Source organism: Diabrotica undecimpunctata, chromosome 8 (genome assembly GCF_040954645.1).
Source record: "Diabrotica undecimpunctata isolate CICGRU chromosome 8, icDiaUnde3, whole genome shotgun sequence".
Taxonomy (NCBI): Eukaryota; Metazoa; Arthropoda; class Insecta; order Coleoptera; family Chrysomelidae; genus Diabrotica; species Diabrotica undecimpunctata.
In genome coordinates, this window is record NC_092810.1 from 103,741,807 (window position 1) to 103,763,105 (window position 21,299).

General features: G+C 31.3%; 1 protein-coding gene across 1 annotated transcript in view; it reads right to left on the bottom strand.

The window, feature by feature from the left end:
* Positions 1–6,492: 6,492 nt before the first annotated feature.
* Positions 6,493–21,299, bottom strand: part of mub (poly(rC)-binding protein mub) — a 413,814-nt gene continuing 399,007 nt past the window's right edge. The window contains exon 9 of the mRNA XM_072540673.1: positions 6,493–7,668. Within this exon, the coding sequence (XP_072396774.1) occupies positions 7,584–7,668 (85 nt within the window). The 3' untranslated portion in view covers positions 6,493–7,583. The remainder of the gene's footprint in view (positions 7,669–21,299) is intronic.

Consider the following 21,299-nt stretch of genomic DNA (forward strand, 5'->3'; position numbering starts at 1 on the left):
CTGAAAATATATAAACTTTGCTTTGTGTTATCTAAGAATACCACGTTGTATATGATAAAAGTTTTCCCAGTACAAAAAACAAGTTCAAGTTACATACTGATGTTTCGTTCTTCCAGAAAAAAAATAATATTTTTATGAGGATTATTTTTAAATATTACATTGTTCATACTAAAATAAATAACTAGTATGTACTTATTTTTTTAGATGGAATCGCGATCTACGAGGATCCTTGAACTTGCAATGGCAACCGAGAAATCGAACATTCACGTTCTAATGACTAGTACAGGTATGTAAGTTTTAGTTATCTACGAATTATTTAGGCACCCATTAGACGATAGGTTTTGTTGTCATTTATCGCCAATTCTGGCTACGATTGACCGAAAACTTGTGTAAAATTTAAATATCTGTGTTAGGTAGGGTATGCCTAACAGGTTTGCGAATATGACTTTTATTACTATTATCTTCTGCTTTATTCTTATCTTCTATTATATAATATTATTAAATTTGACGTACCGTTTTTTAGATAATGGCACAATATTAAACATACGGAATGGAACTTCAAACATAGAGGACTTAATGTTAACAGAAGAAAAAGTTAATTTAACAGTTCCGATAATATTCTAATCATAATTTTCTTTACAGATACCGACGACTCCGTAGAAGACCCAGACTATGAAGATGTAGAACTAAGACATCGTAATCGAAGAAATGCTTCATATTCTGACGAACAAAATTTACCTGTTAGCACAGTAAATCAAGACAATATTTTATGTGAAAGTGTGAATCTGCTACCTAGGGAAGACTATGAAATGATACCTAATAACCTTATACCAATACAAAGTGACCCGTCTGATAAAGAAAATATAAGTGCCCCTCAACAGAAGTTAACAAATCCAAATTGTAGTCCAAATAAAATAGGAAAAAAAAAGACGAAGACACGAAGATAATTGGCAAAAAAATGTAGTAAAGAAACTGAGAAATAGTGGAAAATCTTATCAAACACTAAAGGCTAAGAAAACCATTCCAGAACGAACATTGAAACCATCTTGCAGAGAAAAATGTGCTTTTAAATGTTGGTTAAATATCACAGAGGAGCGACGTTTGCAATTATTTAAAGAATACTGGGATTTAGGAAACATCGAAAAACAGTGGTCATTTATCGCAAACAGTGTTGAAGCAGTCGTCCCAAAATTTCGATACGTTAAAATAGATGCCGATGGGAACGTTGCACCTTCTCGTGACAATAACAACACTTATTTTTTAACTGTTGCTGGTGTAAAGACTATGGTGTGTAAACTATTTTTTAAAAATACTCTAGCAATTAATAACCATCCTATTGAGACGGCCTTAAAGAAGAAAAATAGAGAGAGCAACACTTCAGTAATGAAAGATAATCGAGGACGTCATGAAAATAAATACAAGGTAGATGAAAGCATTAAAAATGGCGTTAAAACATTTATAGAATCAGTACCAAAAATTAAATCTCATTACATAAGAGCTAACTCAAAAAGATATTACATTGATGGCAGCAAAGCGATTAACGACCTACACAGAGACTATATTACAAAGTTTAAATCACTAAATGTACCTTTTGCCACATATTTGATGGTCTACCGTATATTTACTCAAGATTTCAACATATCATTTTTTGTTTCTAAAAAAGACTGTGTGATGTGTGTGAAGGTTATAAAAATAGCACCGAGGAAGAGAAACAACAAATAAAAGAGAAATACGAAACACATCAAAGTAAAAAAGTTCTCTCACGTATAGAGAAAGAAAATAATAAAAAGACAATAAAATTCTGGTCGCAGTGTATGACTTGCAAGCAGTATTCCAGTGTCCCAAAGGGGAGGTCTCGGTTTTCTACTATAAATCAAAATTGAATATTTTTAATTGAACCATATACAATATTCAGAATAACTGTGTTAAAAGCTATGTTTGGGATGAGTCAAACGCCCATAGAGGTGTGAATGATATCGGTACATGTGTTTACAAGTACCTTACGAAAGTTTTAGAAACATCCAACAATTTGGACGTTGTGTTCTATTCGGATAATTGTGCAGGCCAGCAAAAAAAATAAATTTATGATCTGTATCTATCTATACGCAGTAAAAACAATTGAAAATCTTAACTCAGTAAAGCATAAATATTTGATAAAAGGGCACACCCAAAACGAGGGAGATTCTGCTCATTCTCAAATTGAGAGAGAAATTAAACGTCAATTAAGATCCGGCCCTATGTATACACCTGACGCATTTATTGGTGCCGTAAAGGCTGCAAGGAAGAAAAGCGAGCCCTTTCATGTTAATGAAATGTGTTTCGCCGATTTTTTTTGACTTAAAGAGTTTATGCAATCAAATGAACTTTTATTTGCTGAAAGATGAAAATAATAAGACAGTAAAACTAGCAGGTTTAAAGGTGATTGAACTTAAAAAAAGCGAAACCGGTGCTATATTTTTTAAACATTTATACACTGACAAACAATTTCAGAAAGCTGTAGTTATTAATAAAAAGAAAAAGAGCAACAATTTGGAATTGAGAGATGCATACAGCGCAAAACCAGGTATGCCTGAGAAGAAAAAAGCGGATCTCATGGATTTGGTTAATAAAAACCTAATTCCAAGATATCATAGGCCATTTTATGAATCATTGTAATTTTAAAGTCACGTGTTATTGCTTGTTTTGACAAAGAATAGCAAAAACAATTTTTAGTGTTACATTTTCGTAATTTAATAAAATTAGTTCGTTTAAAATTTAAGCTTTTACACATTATTAAGTACCTTTAGAAATAATTTTAATTTAAGATTTATTGCACTTTAATTTTGCCTTGTAGTTCTGTTATTGGTTGTTATAGTTACACTTTTTCAATAAAGAACATATTCTCAAATCCAAAATCTGTTATTTCGACAACGTTTCTTTATTGTATAACCCAGTAACATAACAAAAATAATATCATCAACAACGTGATAAGTCAGTTTGTAACATTCATCTTATTACATTTTTGCAGGAAAAGTGTGACATATTATCACCTTTTTCGTAAATATGCAAATTTTTAGCTAAATTTATTACATCAGCAGGCCTATCTAATATTTTCAGAGACGTAATTAGTTAACACTTATAGTTAATATTAGATTGACTATAAAAATGCATTCCTTTTGAGAAAATAATTTTTTTTAAGTTAAAAAGGAGGCTCCTGTAAAATTGTACTTTTTAACTTAACACCTTATTGAAGCAAAGAGGCGATATTGTGAAATAAAAACTATTAGAAAGGCAAATAATGCATATGCTACTTTAATACTTTGCAAAAGTTGATTCGATTAGGTCAAACAATTTATTGTGAACATCGATTAAAATGATCACACGCTATGTTGACAAAGGGGAGGTATTGTGAAAGAATCGATAGTATGGTACACAAATGATTCGTATTCTGCTGTCATACTTTGCAATGAAGTGCAAAAATTGATAAAAGCCTCACTCTACTGTGATCGACAAATAGAAGATGGGTGTAACAGGTTAAAACCATGTAAAAGTTGTCTGTTCAAATTTGTTTTAAGATATTTATTGTGAGGATTGGTATATTGTGAATTTATTAATTTATTGTAAAGTTATTCACAATGGATTTATTGTGAAATGATAGATTAGACTGGGACATAGCCGATTTTTAACACATTATTTTTTTAATAATCAGTTAATCCAATTCCTTGTAAATTAATTAGTTCAGATGTGAAAAATATCAAATAAAATTTTCATAAATTTCGTCAGGTTAAACTCATATTAAATCATAAAAACTCTTGTCGTTTGTTTACTGCGATGACGTAAACAATATATTCATTTTAAACAATGGAGTAATGTAAGTTAATAAAAAGTAATGATGAAGAGGGATCAATTCTGAGAAAGCTGTGAGATAATCTACTGCACTAGTGCTACGTGTTAAGAGATGCTCTGTAAAACTATTTTAATACGGGTTTATTAATTTTTTAGCCCCATGGCACAATTTTGTGTACGCAGAATAATGGTTACAGAAAACCTGGTAAAATCTACACAACTAACTGAATAACTGCTATAGTCACTGCAACAATAACAATACTGAAAAGGGAACATGAAAATTTTGTAAAAAAGACGAAACGTAATCTCAGGAAAAAAGTCATGTAAAAGAAATACTGTTTATTTTTAACAAGAAAACACTAAAATGAAGGTGAATATGAGTGGAGGGTAACACATGTTTATTTATCGGGAAAAGTATTTTATACCAATTAAAAATCTATAAAAATTTAAAAATACCTATTAAAAACAGTATAGTGATTGGGTAAGTCATCCATCTTTCTAACATATGCAGCCTAAGATGAGCAAAGTAGTGATATATTTTGGCACACACGAATTTTGGAAGAAACACTAAATACTATCAAATACTATGTACCACAGCCTAATTTATACGATTCTAATTCGACACTGATATTTGCAATCGTAAAGTGCCCATGTCACTCCGTAAGTTTCATAACAATACTGTATTTAACATACTACCAGAGCTGCCACCAACGCCAATAAAAGTTCTGAGAGTAGTCCAATACATTAATAATTTATTGAGATTCTACCTTATAAATAAAGGGACATATGTATTAACTATGCCAAACACCATTTTTACTAAGAAATTTTATAATAAAGTCATTTCTGTTATCATTTTCTCACATGTCAGAGTTTTCTTAAGAACATAATTTAGGTATAAGTTTGCTGTACCCTTTTACGTTCTTCAAGTAAAGCTGTTAAGTCCAATGGACTGTCTTCACAAGATGAGGCAAGTCCAAATCAAAAATGACACTAACATGTGACTTTTGAAACTGAAATGTGCACATTTAGAAATCGTTTGTGTAGTGTCAAAGAAATCCGAAATATACAATTTTTGCTTTTCCACTAATAAGTTGGTTTGATATTAAACAAAGTATTAGTTGTATAAGTTTCAGATGAAAGTTTTTTTCAATTGATCTACTGTGTAGAAAATCTTTTATAGTCTTTTGTCCCATTACGCCTTTTAATATACTGCATCTCTTGTATTTTCTTCCTCTAGATCTCTTATGCCTTTCTAAATACCTCCATCTATTTTACATACTTCTCTTGTCATTAGCTTCATTTCTTAAAAACTTTTTCAATTTGTTCTACATATCTCAATTTATTTTTGGCATTTTTCTTGGTTTTTTATGGGGCTTGTTAAGATTCATTCTGCTTACGTATGCCAATTAAACTGTTATTTATTCTGGTCTATTTGAGATTCTCTGCCACCCTAAGTAAGATCTTTAATCTCCTTAACATGTACTTTGGACTTACATCTCTTCTGGGTTGTCAAGTTTTATTTGTCTTTTTGCAAAAATGCTACAAATTGTTTCCTATCTATATAATGAACAATGTGTTCAAATATAAATGGAAAACACAAAAACTTTTAACATTTGTTTTGATAATTAAATGAAGGACTTTTACTATTGCATTGTTCTGTTCTCATATAACAGACGATTTGCATTCACGTACTACTGGATGCCTAAATATACCAAATACATTAAAGCACTGGACATTTTTCACATTTAAAAACATTTAGATTACAAAGTAAAATATCCAGTGACATTTTTCCAGTAATAGTTGAATTCAGTGGCAGCCCTGTCTATTTTTTTCTAACTTAAACACCGTACTTCTAAAAACAATATAATTCACTTATTGTCCTGTCTTAAATTTAGATAAAATTTTATTCTATACTGTTTATCACAATCTTTTCATACTTTAGAATTATTGCTGCGGTCTATTTATTAAAACTCCGGTAACCGGAGGTGTTTTAAAGAACAGTACAGTTTTTGAGCAAATTTGGTATTGAGTGAAGTTACTGGTTTTTATTATTATTGATAGGTAAATATTAACAATTGTATCGGTACTCTTGCAACAGAAACTGTTAGGTTTTAATTACTTCTTTAATGAAATATTGATTCTTTTACTATTTTTAGCATAGTGGCACATAAAAATAATGGGATTGTACCAATATAAATATATTCTATCAGTGCTCTACTTATGAGTTATCATATTGGTTAATATCTTTCACTCTTTAGCAATGACTGTCTCAGTCTTTGTATAGTCAAGATGTTCCAATCTACGTTCATATGCAGTTAGATTTTCTAATTCATTATGTTGATTATGGAGATCTGTTAGAGTGCATATAAAGCCATAATTCTAATACTTTCAGTTTTGGACAGCTTACCATCATATTTCACATTACGGATCATGAAAGAATCTACTTAAATATAAAAACGTCGCGTCAACAAAACAGATAATGGTATTCGATTACTGTTAACCTGGGTCCTATAAACACCACAACCCATTACTTTTGTCAAATTAGCCAATCGATAATTTCGCCAATCGACGAATTAGAGTCAATCTAAAGCCCATTAATAAAAGTCCCGGAGATGAATCTAAACATGGAGCTAAAGGTAGACCGAATAGACGGGATCCAACCCAATAACCGAGTAAGTTTGATTTGTCAATCGGTTTTAAAAATTATATTGATCTTGGTAACCATTTCACTATTTTATAAGTTGTATGTTAGTTTGCTTAACATTTTTATTCAACCAAAACAGCGCTGAGCAGGAGTACCTAGGGAGACAATTAAATATTTTTGTAAAAAAACCGTGTAATTTTTAATGCTGAAAACAAATCTACAGGAATCTACGATGGTATTTTCTAAAATTTCATTCTGAAAACCTCTAAATTGAAGGCAGTTTTATACCCAGGTTATATCACATTATTAATGATTTTTATGTAATGGACGACTGTCAAAATTTTCAATCAAAAAGAAAGAATCCAAAGATAATGCGCGTATCGTCGTATACTTTTTATTATAATTGGGAATTTATTATGTAAATAAGAATTACACATTTATAAGCAGTCATTTCACAAGTTTTGAGACATATTGTATTAACTTGAGTACCTCTAAAATGGAAAATTTCAAAGTACTTTGACCCTATTGGACATTAACCAAAATTAGTGATTCTTGATAAATCAAGAAAATAATTAAAATCCATGATATATGAAAAATCTATTATATAAGTAGTTTACTAGTATGCAGAAGATGAAGCAATTAGATATGAACCTACCTCGACATCGACCCACACTTGACAGTTGTCCGTTACTATTTTAAAATACTCTTATAATTAACGACTGACATTTTGAACAGGACAATAAACAAATAAGTTAACTATAAAACATTAATATATCTGCAACAATTTAACTGTTTGTAAAAATATTAGTTTGTCTGGATTTTGAAAAATGGAACTAACTAGCATAATACTTAACAAATAAAAATGAAAACCTTTTGAGTTTTATCTAAATATATCATATAAATGTACATTATAAAACGTGAAAATAAAAATCTTTGGCTTTGTTCCCCAGTACCAATCTTGTTGATTTTTTAGTTTATCAAGATTATAAACGACATATTGTCAAACAGTATAATTTCACAGATCAGGCGACGTTTTCGATATGATTGAGGTGAATGCGTACACCAACTGAATTTGGGGCTCACCCAGTTTTACATCTTTGCTTGCGGGTGGTCTTCAATGAATGGGAGCCTTCACGATGTGATTTGGAGCAATGTAGTGGTAGCCTGGAAGGGGCAGTCCTGCTGTCTCCATAGATATCCTGTTAAAAATTAGAATTTGCACGTATTAAAATAAGAAATTAATGTTTATATTGATAGCAGATAGATAGATAAACTAACATTCATAAACGTTAGTGGAAAGTAGATACTGAAAGACTAATATCTCGATTCAATGGTAAAAAAATATGACTTTTCGGATAACTAGACAACAAAATATTCCTAAACAGCTAAAAAATAATGAAACAACATTTTCAAATACCGCATGTTGCCATACTCAACGTTGCTGGTATTTAGGAAGTCAAAAAAGTTAAAATCACATTTTAAAATTTGTCAGTGATAGTCAAAAAAATACCGTTACAGGTTACCACTTTTTGATAACGTCATAGATAAATACTACCAACCTAATCAAGTTATAAACAAATTATTTGAGGTTATGTTTCCTAAGGTGGATTTTTTAATAAATAGAAAAAAATTTGTTCAGAGTAAAATTTAGTTCCTGATTTGACTGTAGGTTGTTCAAAAGTTTTGCAGTTCGATCTGCAATAGAGCCATTAGCTTTATACAAAATACCGTGGAAGCCCATTTTAAGTGTTTTGGATTCTCAATTCATGGATGGATTTCATAAATTGTAAGATTACTGGAGTAAGTCTATTGAAGACCTTATTAAACCAAATGACTTGTTGAACAACCTGTTGATTGATTTAAGTACATTGTGTAAGTTATTATTACCATAACACAATAAAATTTAGATTGAAATATAGACAAAATAAGCAAAAAAAGTACCCTATTTATGACACTGAACCGGCCAGGCCAACAGTTGATTTGAGTAGTATGAACCTTTGTAACAAAAATCTATATGTTTTCTGCGGTCGATTTTTTGACTTTGAACTTAATTATTAACATATTAGGTCAAAAACGGTAAATTTTCACTTTTTTCGTCTATCAGCAAAAAGTAAAGCATTTGAATCAAATTTGAGAGTAAGAAACTTAGTCATATAAAAACCTTTAACGTTTCTTTTTTTAATTTGTATTGACATTTTGTTTACATTACGAATATGTATTATTTAAATAATTGAATTGTTAAATAAACCATCTAATTTGTTTAAAGAATTTTTTTCAGTTTTTAATTTTTTTTAGAATTTTAGAATTTTTTAGAGTTTTATTGTAAAACATAAATATTTATTATTAATATATACTTCTTCAATAAACTTCGTAAATAATTTATTTATAATAGATTTTATGACAAAAACGACAAAGTTTCTTCTCAAATTTGTTTTAAATGCTTTACTTTTAGACGAAAAAAGCAAAAATTTACCGTTTTTTGACCTTAATTTGTTAATAACTAATTAAGGTTAAGTAAAAAAAATCGGCTGCAGGAACATATAGATTCTTGTTATAGAGGTTCATACGTCCATACTACTCAAAACAACTGTCTTTTGCCTGACCGGACGAGTGTCACGAAAAGCTTATTTCTCTGGACTGATCCGTGTGTTGACAGTTTAGAAATATGGTAACACGACTTAGGCCATGCAACGATATTTCGTTTACTTTTATTAAATATTAAAAAGATTATTATTGTTTTTTCAAGTCTGTGTAACAAAATATGATTAGGAAATGAAATACCAAAGGAGCAAGTCAAAGAAGACCAAAGGATAGATAAATCAACGGTATCAGTAAAGGAACAGGAAATCAAATACGTGATAGGATTGTAGAGTTGAATACATCTAATCTAAACGGAAGGAAGGATTATGTAAAAATGTAATACAAAAATATACTTTAAATACCTTTCGGCTATTTTTTATAACCGTCATTTGCAATGACGACTGTAACTGAGCAACTTGCAACTTGGTTGCAACTCAACCTACCTGCTGAGGTATGAAGATACTAATAGTAAAGAAACAAGAGCGCAGTAGTCGGTTTATGACTCAAATTTCAAATCGTTTAATTAAATTTCTGAAAGTACTAGGAAATATGCTTGTATAAGATGTTAATGGATTAATTAGGAATGTACGACGGTGATTTGACATTACTCACGCTGCTCACGGTTCTGACATCTGCTTTCCAAAGTAAGAGTCTAAAAATTTCAATAAAATAATTTAGTTTTAATATTTATCGAAAGGAAGTAACTTTTGCGTTACATTTCAAATACATCAGTTATTCCTGATCTATACCAGTGAAGATACCGAAGTAACTTCACTGGAAAGGGAAGAGCAATGCAGAAATTAAAGCTGAACTTCTTCGTAGTAAAATGTCCAGGTGGTCTAGAAACCGTAACTATCCCAGAAATTATCTACTAAGTACATTATATGATCATTGCGGATTGTAGAATAAACATTTCTGAGATAGCACAGCCTCTAAACATGTCAACTGAGCGTATACTTAAGACCACATACGAATTTGGGCATGAACAAGCTATTGGCGCCATGCATGATGCTTTGATGACTGTCGACCTAAACGTGTCGTATTCGGAAAATGCTTTAACAATGAGGATTTCTTTTGCCGATGGGTGTTGAAGAAATACGGTCTATTTCACACGCCGGAGATGAATAAAGTAAAAGCAGTAAAGAAAATGGGTTGGAAGTAAACTGAAGAAGGCCAAGATCAACTGATTAACCGGAACGTAATTTTTTTAAGTTGCAGAAGACATTACTTATATTTATTACTTATAAATAAATAACTAGAAAAAATAACTCTTCCATGAAGACACCGTACCGACTTTGTTTACATGTCAGCTATCAATAGGGATACCGATTCATCGATCACTTACCATATTCAGCAGATTTAGCATTGGTGCGACTATTTCCTTTTCCCAAATAAAAAAAAAATGGCTGGAAGGTCTCCGTTTTAAAACGAACAATGAGATCATACCCGAAATTCCGCAGTATTTTGAGGAGCACGAGCTAAACTATCTTTGAAAGGACAACAAGCTCAACAAGTGTACTGAGCAAAGAGGAGTGTATGTTGGAAAATAAAAAATTCACCGTGTTTTCATACTTAGGCTAGATTAATGTCAAACCACTTTCGTATCTAAAAGATGATGCCAGATTTAACGTTATACATAATATCCTGTACCTACTCGTAGAATAAAACTGTATATTAAAATCTAATTATACAAAAGTATTAAAAAAGTGTAACCAATGTATAAACATAGTTAAATTGGAGTCATTTAAATTAAAAACATATTACAATTTGGATAAAAATAAAAACCACTCACCTTGAAAATGATTCATGATCTGATGATAAAAATTACCTAACCTATATTAATTTTTTAATACAATATAAAATAAAAATTTTACATTCTAAGACTATACCAAATAAATATATTTCCTAGTTAAACATATAAGATATCACAACACAAATAGAGCTGTTTCATTTTCTTCGCAGGTGAGCCACTACCATGATTTTCATCTTTCTTCTTCCTCGTTTAGACAGCATACTGCCTTTCTCTGGCACTTAATCATATTTCTACCAAAACATCACAGTAACCTTCCAGCAGGCGCATGTATCTATTAGATACGTAGTGGCGGTTTATAATTTCGACTATAAGTTGTATTCGACGAGTAATAATTCTGTTCCGCCCATTACCTTTTTGAAACGGTTTTCCAGCTTCATCAATTCAAAACTTAGTACAGTAAAGTGGATAGTTTAATTTTATATTTATTATTTGTGCTTGGTAGAGACAATGCGTTAATTAGTGCAAGTCTACTATTTTGATAATATTCAGGGAATTATTGGAAGCATAGTTTTTTTATCGCGGGCTATGGACGGAGCGGATGATCGCGCACAGACATGAAAAAAATAAAACCGAGTAAAACGATCGCGCGACCATACACTACATGAAGTAGTAAACGCAGTCTCGTGCATGTTTCTTAACAAAATAAAATAAATTGAATTAAATTAAAAACCATCGCTCCGTGCGTATACAACAAGAAAACTGCTTCCTCTACTTCCCCGGAGTGCCACATCCCGTTTTTAAAAAATATAGTACACTTGGTGGATATGAATCTTGGTTAATATAATATTGATAATCAGATTAAAAAAAAGCGCAATTAGGTACATGCATCTAAGGATGTCATAAACGACATGATTTTTCATAAGAAAAAACTAAAATCGACAGAAATCGGAAATATAGTTTGGGTTATGAAAAGAATATGAAAGAATTAAGAAAGTTATTACAAGATGAAAGCAATGAGAATTCACAGAGAACGAAAAATATATATTTACTCAATTATAACGCTTTTAATAATTATAATTTTCTGCTGACGCCATCTATGGTTGAAAATCTCAATATCTGGGACACAAGACGCTTCTCCATAGCTTCATCTCTCAGATGGTGTAACAGATTACTGTATTTTTTGCATGGTCTTAAGATACAGCACTTTGAAAAAGCCATTGCAGTTGTGATTTGAGGTTAATTTGTGGTACGTAAACATTTTTATCAATAAAGTTCTGTAGTCATGAATTTATTTTGTTACATGCCTGAACTTGGTTTTATTATATGTGTAAGAATATTGAGTAAATATAATTTTATCACATATTTGTTTTACCTCGAAGATTTAACAACCTAAACTTCTTTGTACCTGCTTGGGTACATTGGGCAAAAGGGTATACAATATATATTTTTTCTTCTTCCTGTCTTCCTGAAATAACCACGTCTGCATTTAATGGAAAAAGGTATCAAAAGTTTGCAGCAGCTGAAAATGATATTGAAAGTGTAGAGATTACCAATAGTGCTGAATTAGATCTGGTAATAATTCCACCAAATGTTGACTACCAAACGGATGAGGAGGAGTTTGATGAAGATAATTTGATAACAACCCAAATTCCTAACGATGTTCCTGGAGAACTTGTTATTATTGACGAGTCCGAAGATGAGGATGACTATAGAACGGTGGATGATCCTAACTATGATGATTTTGATAATAGAGCTGATCCGGATGAAACAGATGACGACATTCCATTGTCCAAACGAATAAAATCATCAAAGAGGGAACTGACAGCTAACAAACTTCCAAACAAGAACTTACTGAAAAAACCCGGAGATCCCAAATGGTGTCGTAAAACAGTGAATACGAGCATGAATGGTACCAATGGAAGCTATAAACGAATGGAAAAGGCAAGAGCTGAGCTTGCAGAACTAACTACGTTACAAGTTTTTGAAAAGTTATTTGATGATAAAGTTGTAAATCATATTGTAGAGCAAAACCAATCTGTACGCAACAGCCTTCAATATCATCATTTCATATTTACAAAAGATGAGATCAAAATTTTTGCTGGAATTCTTCTTTTTACCGTGTACCATAAATTTCCCTGTGAAAGGATGTATTGGAATTTGGATGAAGATCTGAATGTTTCGTTTATTTCCAACGCAATGAGCAGAAATAGGTTTACAGAAATTAAAAAGTATATACATTTGGCAGACAATACTAAACTCAACAAAATTGATAAAATGTCTAAACTACGACCGCCTATGGATTTACTGAATGCTAAGTTGCAACAATGGGGCATTTATCATGAAAATTTATCCATCGATGAGGCAATGGTCAAATACTTTGGCCACCATTCGGCGAAGCAATTCATCAAATCAAAGCTCGTACGTTTTGGCTACAAGGATTGGATGTTGTGCAGTTCTACTGGCTACTGTTATGCTTTTGATACGTACTGCGGAGCTAAACCTTCAGCTATCGAAGAGCAGATGAAATTGAAAAAGTCTAGACTGCCACTAGGATCACAAGTTGTTTTAGACCTTCTGAGTATTTTTACAGATCCAAGTGATCAAATAATATTTTTTGATAACTATTTTGCGAGTTATGAAGTTTTAGTGACATTGAAACAAAAAAGTATCAGAGCTACGGGCACAGCTCGTGATAATCATATCAAAAAATGTCACGACAATAGTGCTGTAACCATGGGTACCAATTATGATACCATAGAGTCCCTTGCACAAGTAAAGCGTTGGTGTGCAAAACAAAAAGAAAAAGTAGCAGTGTCACAACCTCAGTTATTCAAATCCTACAATTTATCAATGGAGGGGTGTGGACTTACTAGATCAAGCGGTAAATAATTACAGAATCCACTAAATTACAGAAGTGATATTTAAACCAAAATGATATGACAGAACAAACATTGTTGATGGACCTGTTTATCCCGGAAAAGATATATATATATATATATATATATATATATATATATATATATATATATATATATATATATATATATATATATATAACTCTAAAATCATAGCTTTTTGTCTCTCACTTATTTTAAACCATCCATTATGTCCAATAAGTGTAGAAAAACAAATTGTGTCTATGAGAAATGTTTCTGTTGTAGCATTAATGATCCCATATGTGATGATCAATGAGAGATGATGTGAGGAGTTGCTACTCGAAGTCCGATTGGAGAACACGTCTGCGCACCAGTGGGAGTTTAAATTGCCATGAAATGAATCTGCTTAAATTTTAAACATCCTATAAAATTAACAGCAATCATATAATTTAATAACATTTAAAGGGATTTCGGAATATTTATTCCGAAAACGTTCTGTAATTTAACCTGAGAGATTTTTTTTGAATAAATTGATTTTGATTTTTTACTAAATTTTTTGTCATATCTGGTTTACAGTCGACTACACGAAATTAACTTTTCCTTGTGGATGTGTTCAAGCATTTTTGAATTTCAAAATGGATGTAGCATTGTATCACATATGCCTAAAGAAAATGATGTTATAAACGTTAATGATGTTGTAAACGAGGATACTAGTATATCTGAAATGATAATTTATATCAAATGAACGGTGAAGCTGCCATTCTTGACGAGATAAATAATGCACCTAATTTCACTATAAGAACTAGACCAATGGTTGTAGGTTTCTCCGTTGTAAATATTTATGGATTCATATTTGGGAGACCAAAATAAAATAAAAAATAAACGGTAGGATTCGTCAGACAACCTTCTGAGGAATTGACAAAGGAAATTCAAAGACGAGCAGTCAAAAATCAGAATATTTCAATGATTAAAAATAATATTAGCGTTCCACAAGAACATAAAGAAATTACAAAATCATCTAAGCTAGGAAAAGTTAGAGATATTTCACATCTTATCGACACAGTAAAACAAAACCCGTCCATAAAAAATATTTTTGCGTGCAATGTAAAAATCACATGTCTTAATTTTAAAGTTATTTGTCTTAGCTTGTTTTAATTTTAATACATACAATTTTTAAATAATTTTTTTCCTAATAACCCTCGTATTCAATCAATACAATTCTACCCATTAATGTTACTATTCGGTTAGGCCTGCTGGAAGGTTAGACGTAGTCAAGAAGTCCGTGTCCCTGATGATCCTAATGCCTCATCGAAACAGTTGATGGGATGTAAAGAGAAATAAATTTTTCTTAATTTTTTTTCTTAATTCAGCTGAAGGAGTCTGGATCACCAATAACTTGAGATATTTTACAATAATTGATTTTGCGTTGCTAATATCCCCGTTGTCGATTCGCTCAGTTCATCCAGAGGTTAAAAACTACATCTTAAACTCCACACGTTTTATGTCATAGGAAGGATTGTGGAGGATATATGACAAAAGGTTCTGAAACTGTTTTCTTGTGACAGATTTAAGCTAAATATAATGTTTACATGGGATTAAGCCATAATTGATTGTAACGAAAATTACATATTATTTGACGTTTCAATTTCCACTCCGAAAATCGTTTTCAAAATACAAAAATACATTATTTTAAATTAGGGAGTTATTGCTATAACCTATAGTTGTTTTGGCGGTTTTGTTTGCCAAATTTGACAGGTGGCTTATTTGGCCTCGATCTTGTAGACAAGCAACCGGTATGGGTCTAGTGTTACAAACTATTTTAGGTTAGACTCACTATACTCACTTCTCATGCAGATAATTCGATCCAATTACTACGACTATGTCGGGATAACAATATTATCCCCAAAAGCTAAAGCTAAGGTCATCCTATTCAAGCAGAAGATTGAACAGAAATTTACACAATCAATTTATCCATAACAAAGAAGATGATTCAATACCACAGGTTGAATTTATTTTCAATAATACTGGAAATTATAAGTATTAGAGACTCTTTATTATACAGTATCAAATTCTGATTTCAACAGATTAAACACACATAGAATAGACAAAAACCTACACACATAAACAAATACAACAACCTTTTAGAAAATATCAGCAACACCAAATAAGACACAATGTAAACCGCACAACATTTATCCCAAAGACAATTTAGGGCAACATAGAACCTAATGCTCTCACAATAGGTCTAAATTATGGTGTAACATGCCCAGCAGTTCCTCAACTAGACATACTTAGTGCAGTTGAAAAAGTCTGCCAAGAACTCCAATACACAAAAAGAGTACCGTGCAAAAGGGAACAAAAGAGAAGAACAAAATCAAAAGCAAATGTTAGTAAAGAGGAACTCAAAGCTATCAAGGGTCTAAAAAATTAGTCCATAATAACATGACTAGCTAACAAGGGCAACGCAATTGTAATTAAGGACGAAAGTCAATACCAGAAGAAAATCCCAGAATTGGTCACAAATAAACCTTATACAAAACTAAAAAAGGATCCTACCAAATCACTGGAGAACAGAATATATAAAACACTACATTAATTTAAGGAATACCTGACAGATTACCAAAGAAGAAAAGTAACACCCCACTATAACAAGACACCATACCCATATGGAGGTCCAAAAAATACACAAAGAAAACGCAACCCTCAGAACAACTTGTAGCAGCTTGGGTTCTCCATGCAACAAACTGTCAAAGTTCCTTCTGGACATAATACCACACAACACAACATTTATAAAAAATTCACAGGATTTCCTACAAAATCTAACAGAAATAAATTCCAATACCAACAATATGCTGGTCGTTTTCGATATTAACTGCATTTTCACCAATGTGCCATTAGAGAATAACAAGAGTCAAATAAGGATGATATATTGATAACAAAAAACAAACTGAACGTAGCAACTATAATGGAGCTATTAACACTGCATAGACAACACTTATTTTCAACATAACAATGATTTTTACAAACAAGATTTTGGATTAGCCATGGGTTTATCCTTATCTCCATTATTAGCAGATATTTTCATGGAGGAATTCGATCAAAACATTCTGCATAAACATGACCACCAACCCACAGTATGGTGGAGATATGTAAATAATGTGTTCTCCGTTTGGCCGCACATACCAGAAGCACTGAATAAATTTCTGATGGACATCAACAGTAAAGAAGAATCAATCAAATTCACCATGGGAAAAGAAAAGAACAAGTCGCTTTCTTTTCTGGATTTGTAATCACAAAAGAGGATACAGCATATGCAACCAAAGTTTACAAAAAAAAAACAACCCACACCAACAAGTATTTAAATTACCACTCAAATTATAACGTAAACATTAAACAGGGAACTATCAAATCATTATATGATAGAGCCCAAAACACCATTAAAAAAAATGAATAGCCGTTGTCATTTCTGAATAAGAAATTTTACAAGACTGAAGAAAGGATATAACACAACACCATAAGCAATCCAAACATGCCTACAAGAAGCGATTTAAATATGACAAGAATTACATATGTAAAGGGCTTATCAGAAAAATTAAAAACTATAGGAAATAAGTACATAACAACATTCAAAATAACCAATACAATGAGATCTTTTGTGTTCAAAACCAAACCTAACAACACACAAGAGAGATCAAAGAACTGTACCTATAAAGTACTCCGTGAACGCAACAATTTTTATGTGGGAAACGCCGCAAGGCCACTAAGTGTCAGGATAAACGAGCATGACACATATAAAAAATATGAGACTTTGACAAATCACAGATACAATTTACTATTTTTTCTGAGAATAAGCCACAATTTGATATTAAAACAGGTTTATTTGGAATTTTCAAAATACAAAACATCAATTTTGAAATCACAGTATAAGTATAATGGAAACATGCAACAATAGCCATGAAAAAGGCAAAAATCAAATGAGACTCATCTTACTTAACGAAGAAAAATGTGTAGCAAACCCGTCAGCAGAATGTAACAAGCTGTGGTTGCCAATACTAAAAGAAGTCAGCAATAAGTACCTACATAACAACATTAGCTGATTTAGAAAGTTAGAGACACATCATCTACAATTATACATAATACATAAACATACAAAACAATCAGAATATGATATCCCGATGATACCAACATCATCCTCAGAATTGTCAACTAAAAGCATGGCTCTATGCCTACAAGATCAAGGCCAAGTAAGTCAACCGTCAATTTGGAAAGCTACTCGTATAACCGCCAAACAACTTGATTATAACAACAACTCACTATTTTAAATATTCTTTTATAAAAAAGATTTTCGAATCGAAAATTGCAACAATTATAAAAATGTAATTTTCACTACAATCAATAAACATAATATTTATCTCCAACTTTATAGACAGGAATCATTTCAGATATATATTAGGTGAAGGGATAGACGAAATCTTAATTGTTACTACAAATGTGATTTAACACAACTGTAGCGATAACAGAAGCCGACAAGCCTGAGACCCAAAAAATAGAGAATACTTTCCCGAAGGTTTTTGGTGCGCTGAATACGAATCTGAGCTCTAAATTGGCTTTGATTTCTAAGATAACCTAACCTGAAAGTGCAAAAATAGCGGTTTTTGGCCATTTCGAGGATATGTAGATCCATTAATTTTTTCTATCCTAAAGTAACACGCATAAAACCTTAAAGTATAAGTCTTTCTCTTTTAAATGGATATGGGTAAATAATAAGAATGAGTATAAATTTAGGTTTACTTTTTTTATAAACTCGTATTTCGCTTTAATTCAAACTATTGTTTGAGTGTCTTAAGACTACGTTTAACTGAAACTTCATTTCTCTTAAGGGGGCGTAGGGTATTTTTTGTGCTTTTTATTCGATAGTATAACTCTTCAACAGTATCCAGTTGCAAGTTCACAGTGATCGGAGCAAAATTGATGGAGTTATTAGGCATTTAGGAGTGACTGTGAGTGAGTTAGGTGAATGAGGTATGTGAGTGAGCACTCACCTTCAAATTGGAATAAGTACAGTGTCATAATTATGCACTCGCGGCAGATCAAACAATTGAATTACTAGAGCGGATAAAACGGATGCAGATGCAACAAAAAGGCAGAGTTCGTAGAAAACAGGAGCAAAAAGATGCTCTAGATATTTTAGCAGGAAGCTAGTTGCTATATGGGCCTGAAATAGACGATACTGTGAGAGTATAAAAAAATAAGCTTTTTTTAAACACGTTTTTCTCTGAATTTTTTTTCCAAGTCGGTGTTAACTGTATCTCAAAAAGTACTTGATTAATTAATCTCAAAGTTTGCACACTTCTTTTGAAGATAAATTACTAGGTAGCAACGTCGAGATATTGTCATTTGTTGTTATAATTAATTTTATAACATCAAATTAGTTAAATTTTAACAAATTTTTTTCGAAAATTCACCTTTGTCTTTTTTTTGCTTCTAAAATTTAAACAAAAAAAACGATAAAATGAACAATATCTCGGCGTTGTGACCTAGAGAAACTCATTTACTAAATCCTTTTGGTTTTTTGTCAACAGATGATCCAGTTATAAGTTACGATGAACACTGCAAAGTACCTTTTTTTTTATCTTGGAAAATTAGTTGTCATTTTCTTAATTTTAATATTTTTGTACCAAAATTAAAATCTTAAAAATATGTTTAAAATAAACCGTGACCAGCAGTAATCTGCCATCATTAGTACATCCTCACGAACTTGAAGATGACTTGAATTCTGCTTGAAGTGTTGGTGAAATCGCTCTCCCATCTCTTCTCAGAATGCACCTACATTTTCTGGGAAATAATTTAAATGAGAAAACCGAAAGTGCAATTTGAAGCTCATCAACAGCCTAGTTTTTGAAAACCTTTTAGCATTGTTACTACGATTGTTTTATATTTTAAATTCCAATGATTTCCTAAAAAATTGTGGACAACTTGTTTAAAACTAACCCACGCTTCTTTTTCTTTAAATAATAGTTTTCTCAAAAGTGTCATTTTTCATTACCTTCCTAATAGGTTAGCATATCTTAGAAACCAGAGCCAATTTGGAGCTAAGATTCAAATTCAGCGCATAAAAAACCCGAAAAGTATATTCTGATCTCTGGGTCCGAATATTGGTAAAATTTTGTCAGCCTGTGTAATTTTTGAAGATTCCCTATTCAAAAATGAAAACATATTATGCTATTGTACATTTATTATGTAATTTGAAACACCTAAAATTGTTTAACTCATGATAAGTGCCTAATCACAAAGTAGTATATTAGATTAACTCAAACTAACGAACTACGTAATTTTAATAAACATAAAGTTTTGTTTATAGTTAGCAAACTACGGAATGAACTAAAAGCACGTTAAACTTTTAACTTTTGAAAATAGAAATATTTATGAAAATATTTGTATGAAGTCATGATCTACAACAATGTACAATGTGGGTTCAATATACTGTAGATGACGTGAGTGTGCATTGATAATGAGAACAAGTAGCAGTACACAATGAAGTTGGAGAAAATACTCCCAATCGCTTGCTTATTAGATCAACAACTCGTATATCTACTAAGAATTTTATAACAATTACCTTGGAAATTACAATTGTTGACTGAGCCCGGGGTAGAACCTAGAACTTTATAATCTGCACATAGTGAAAAGCGCCTATCAGCTAACCGAGCCATGAAACCGTCATAACCTACATCACTACACGAGCTGATAACATATACGAATTTTTAAATTACGCTGTTTAAATTTCATAGAAGAAAACGTGACAGTTCTGGAAAATTGTCAGGCAATAAATTCCTAATCAGAAGTGTCTATATTCACTAGTACTTCTCATCGTGAATCTTATATATAATAATCTTAAATGAAATTTGTTTAAATTTTCAATTATTGACCCGTTTCTTTTTGTAGTATCATTACTCTTGACAGTTTTTTCTGTATTCAAAAGTTAAATATGTTCTACAGTCGCCTGTATTTAAAATAAATTAACTTTTCTACAGTCAACATTCAACGCAACTGATATGTTAACTCTAAGCTGCCCAAAATAGGCATACGTAGTTTGAACTAAATATTATCCCAAACTAAACATAAAATAAACGAAAAAGAAAAGAGTCATCTTTATGTGGTTGATAAAGTACATGTAAATTACACGTAATGCAGGACAGTAAAAATGAAAAAATACATCTATTTTCATTTCAAAATATAAAAGAAATAAAATCACCGATAATCTGGGCCTTAAATAAATCATATAATTTAAAGTTGGTTTTTTGGTGTTCGCAATTCCTTGCGCCAGAAGCCGCTCCATGTGGTAACGTACAAGTCATATACATTATATCTTTTCTAATACACGAGTAGCTTTACTTGTGTAAACTTGTTTTATTATTATAAAATTATTTGTTGCAAGTTTGTAATTGTTTGTGCTGACCTATATTTTATATTGAGTAGCCTTGTACCAAGTATTAACTTTATTGTGTCTACGAAATTTCACTCATCCTGTTTTTTGATAGACTTGTATTAATAATTGTATTAATTTCATTATTATTTATGCATTATATTGTAACGATCAAAAAAAAATTTAATTCACGTATTT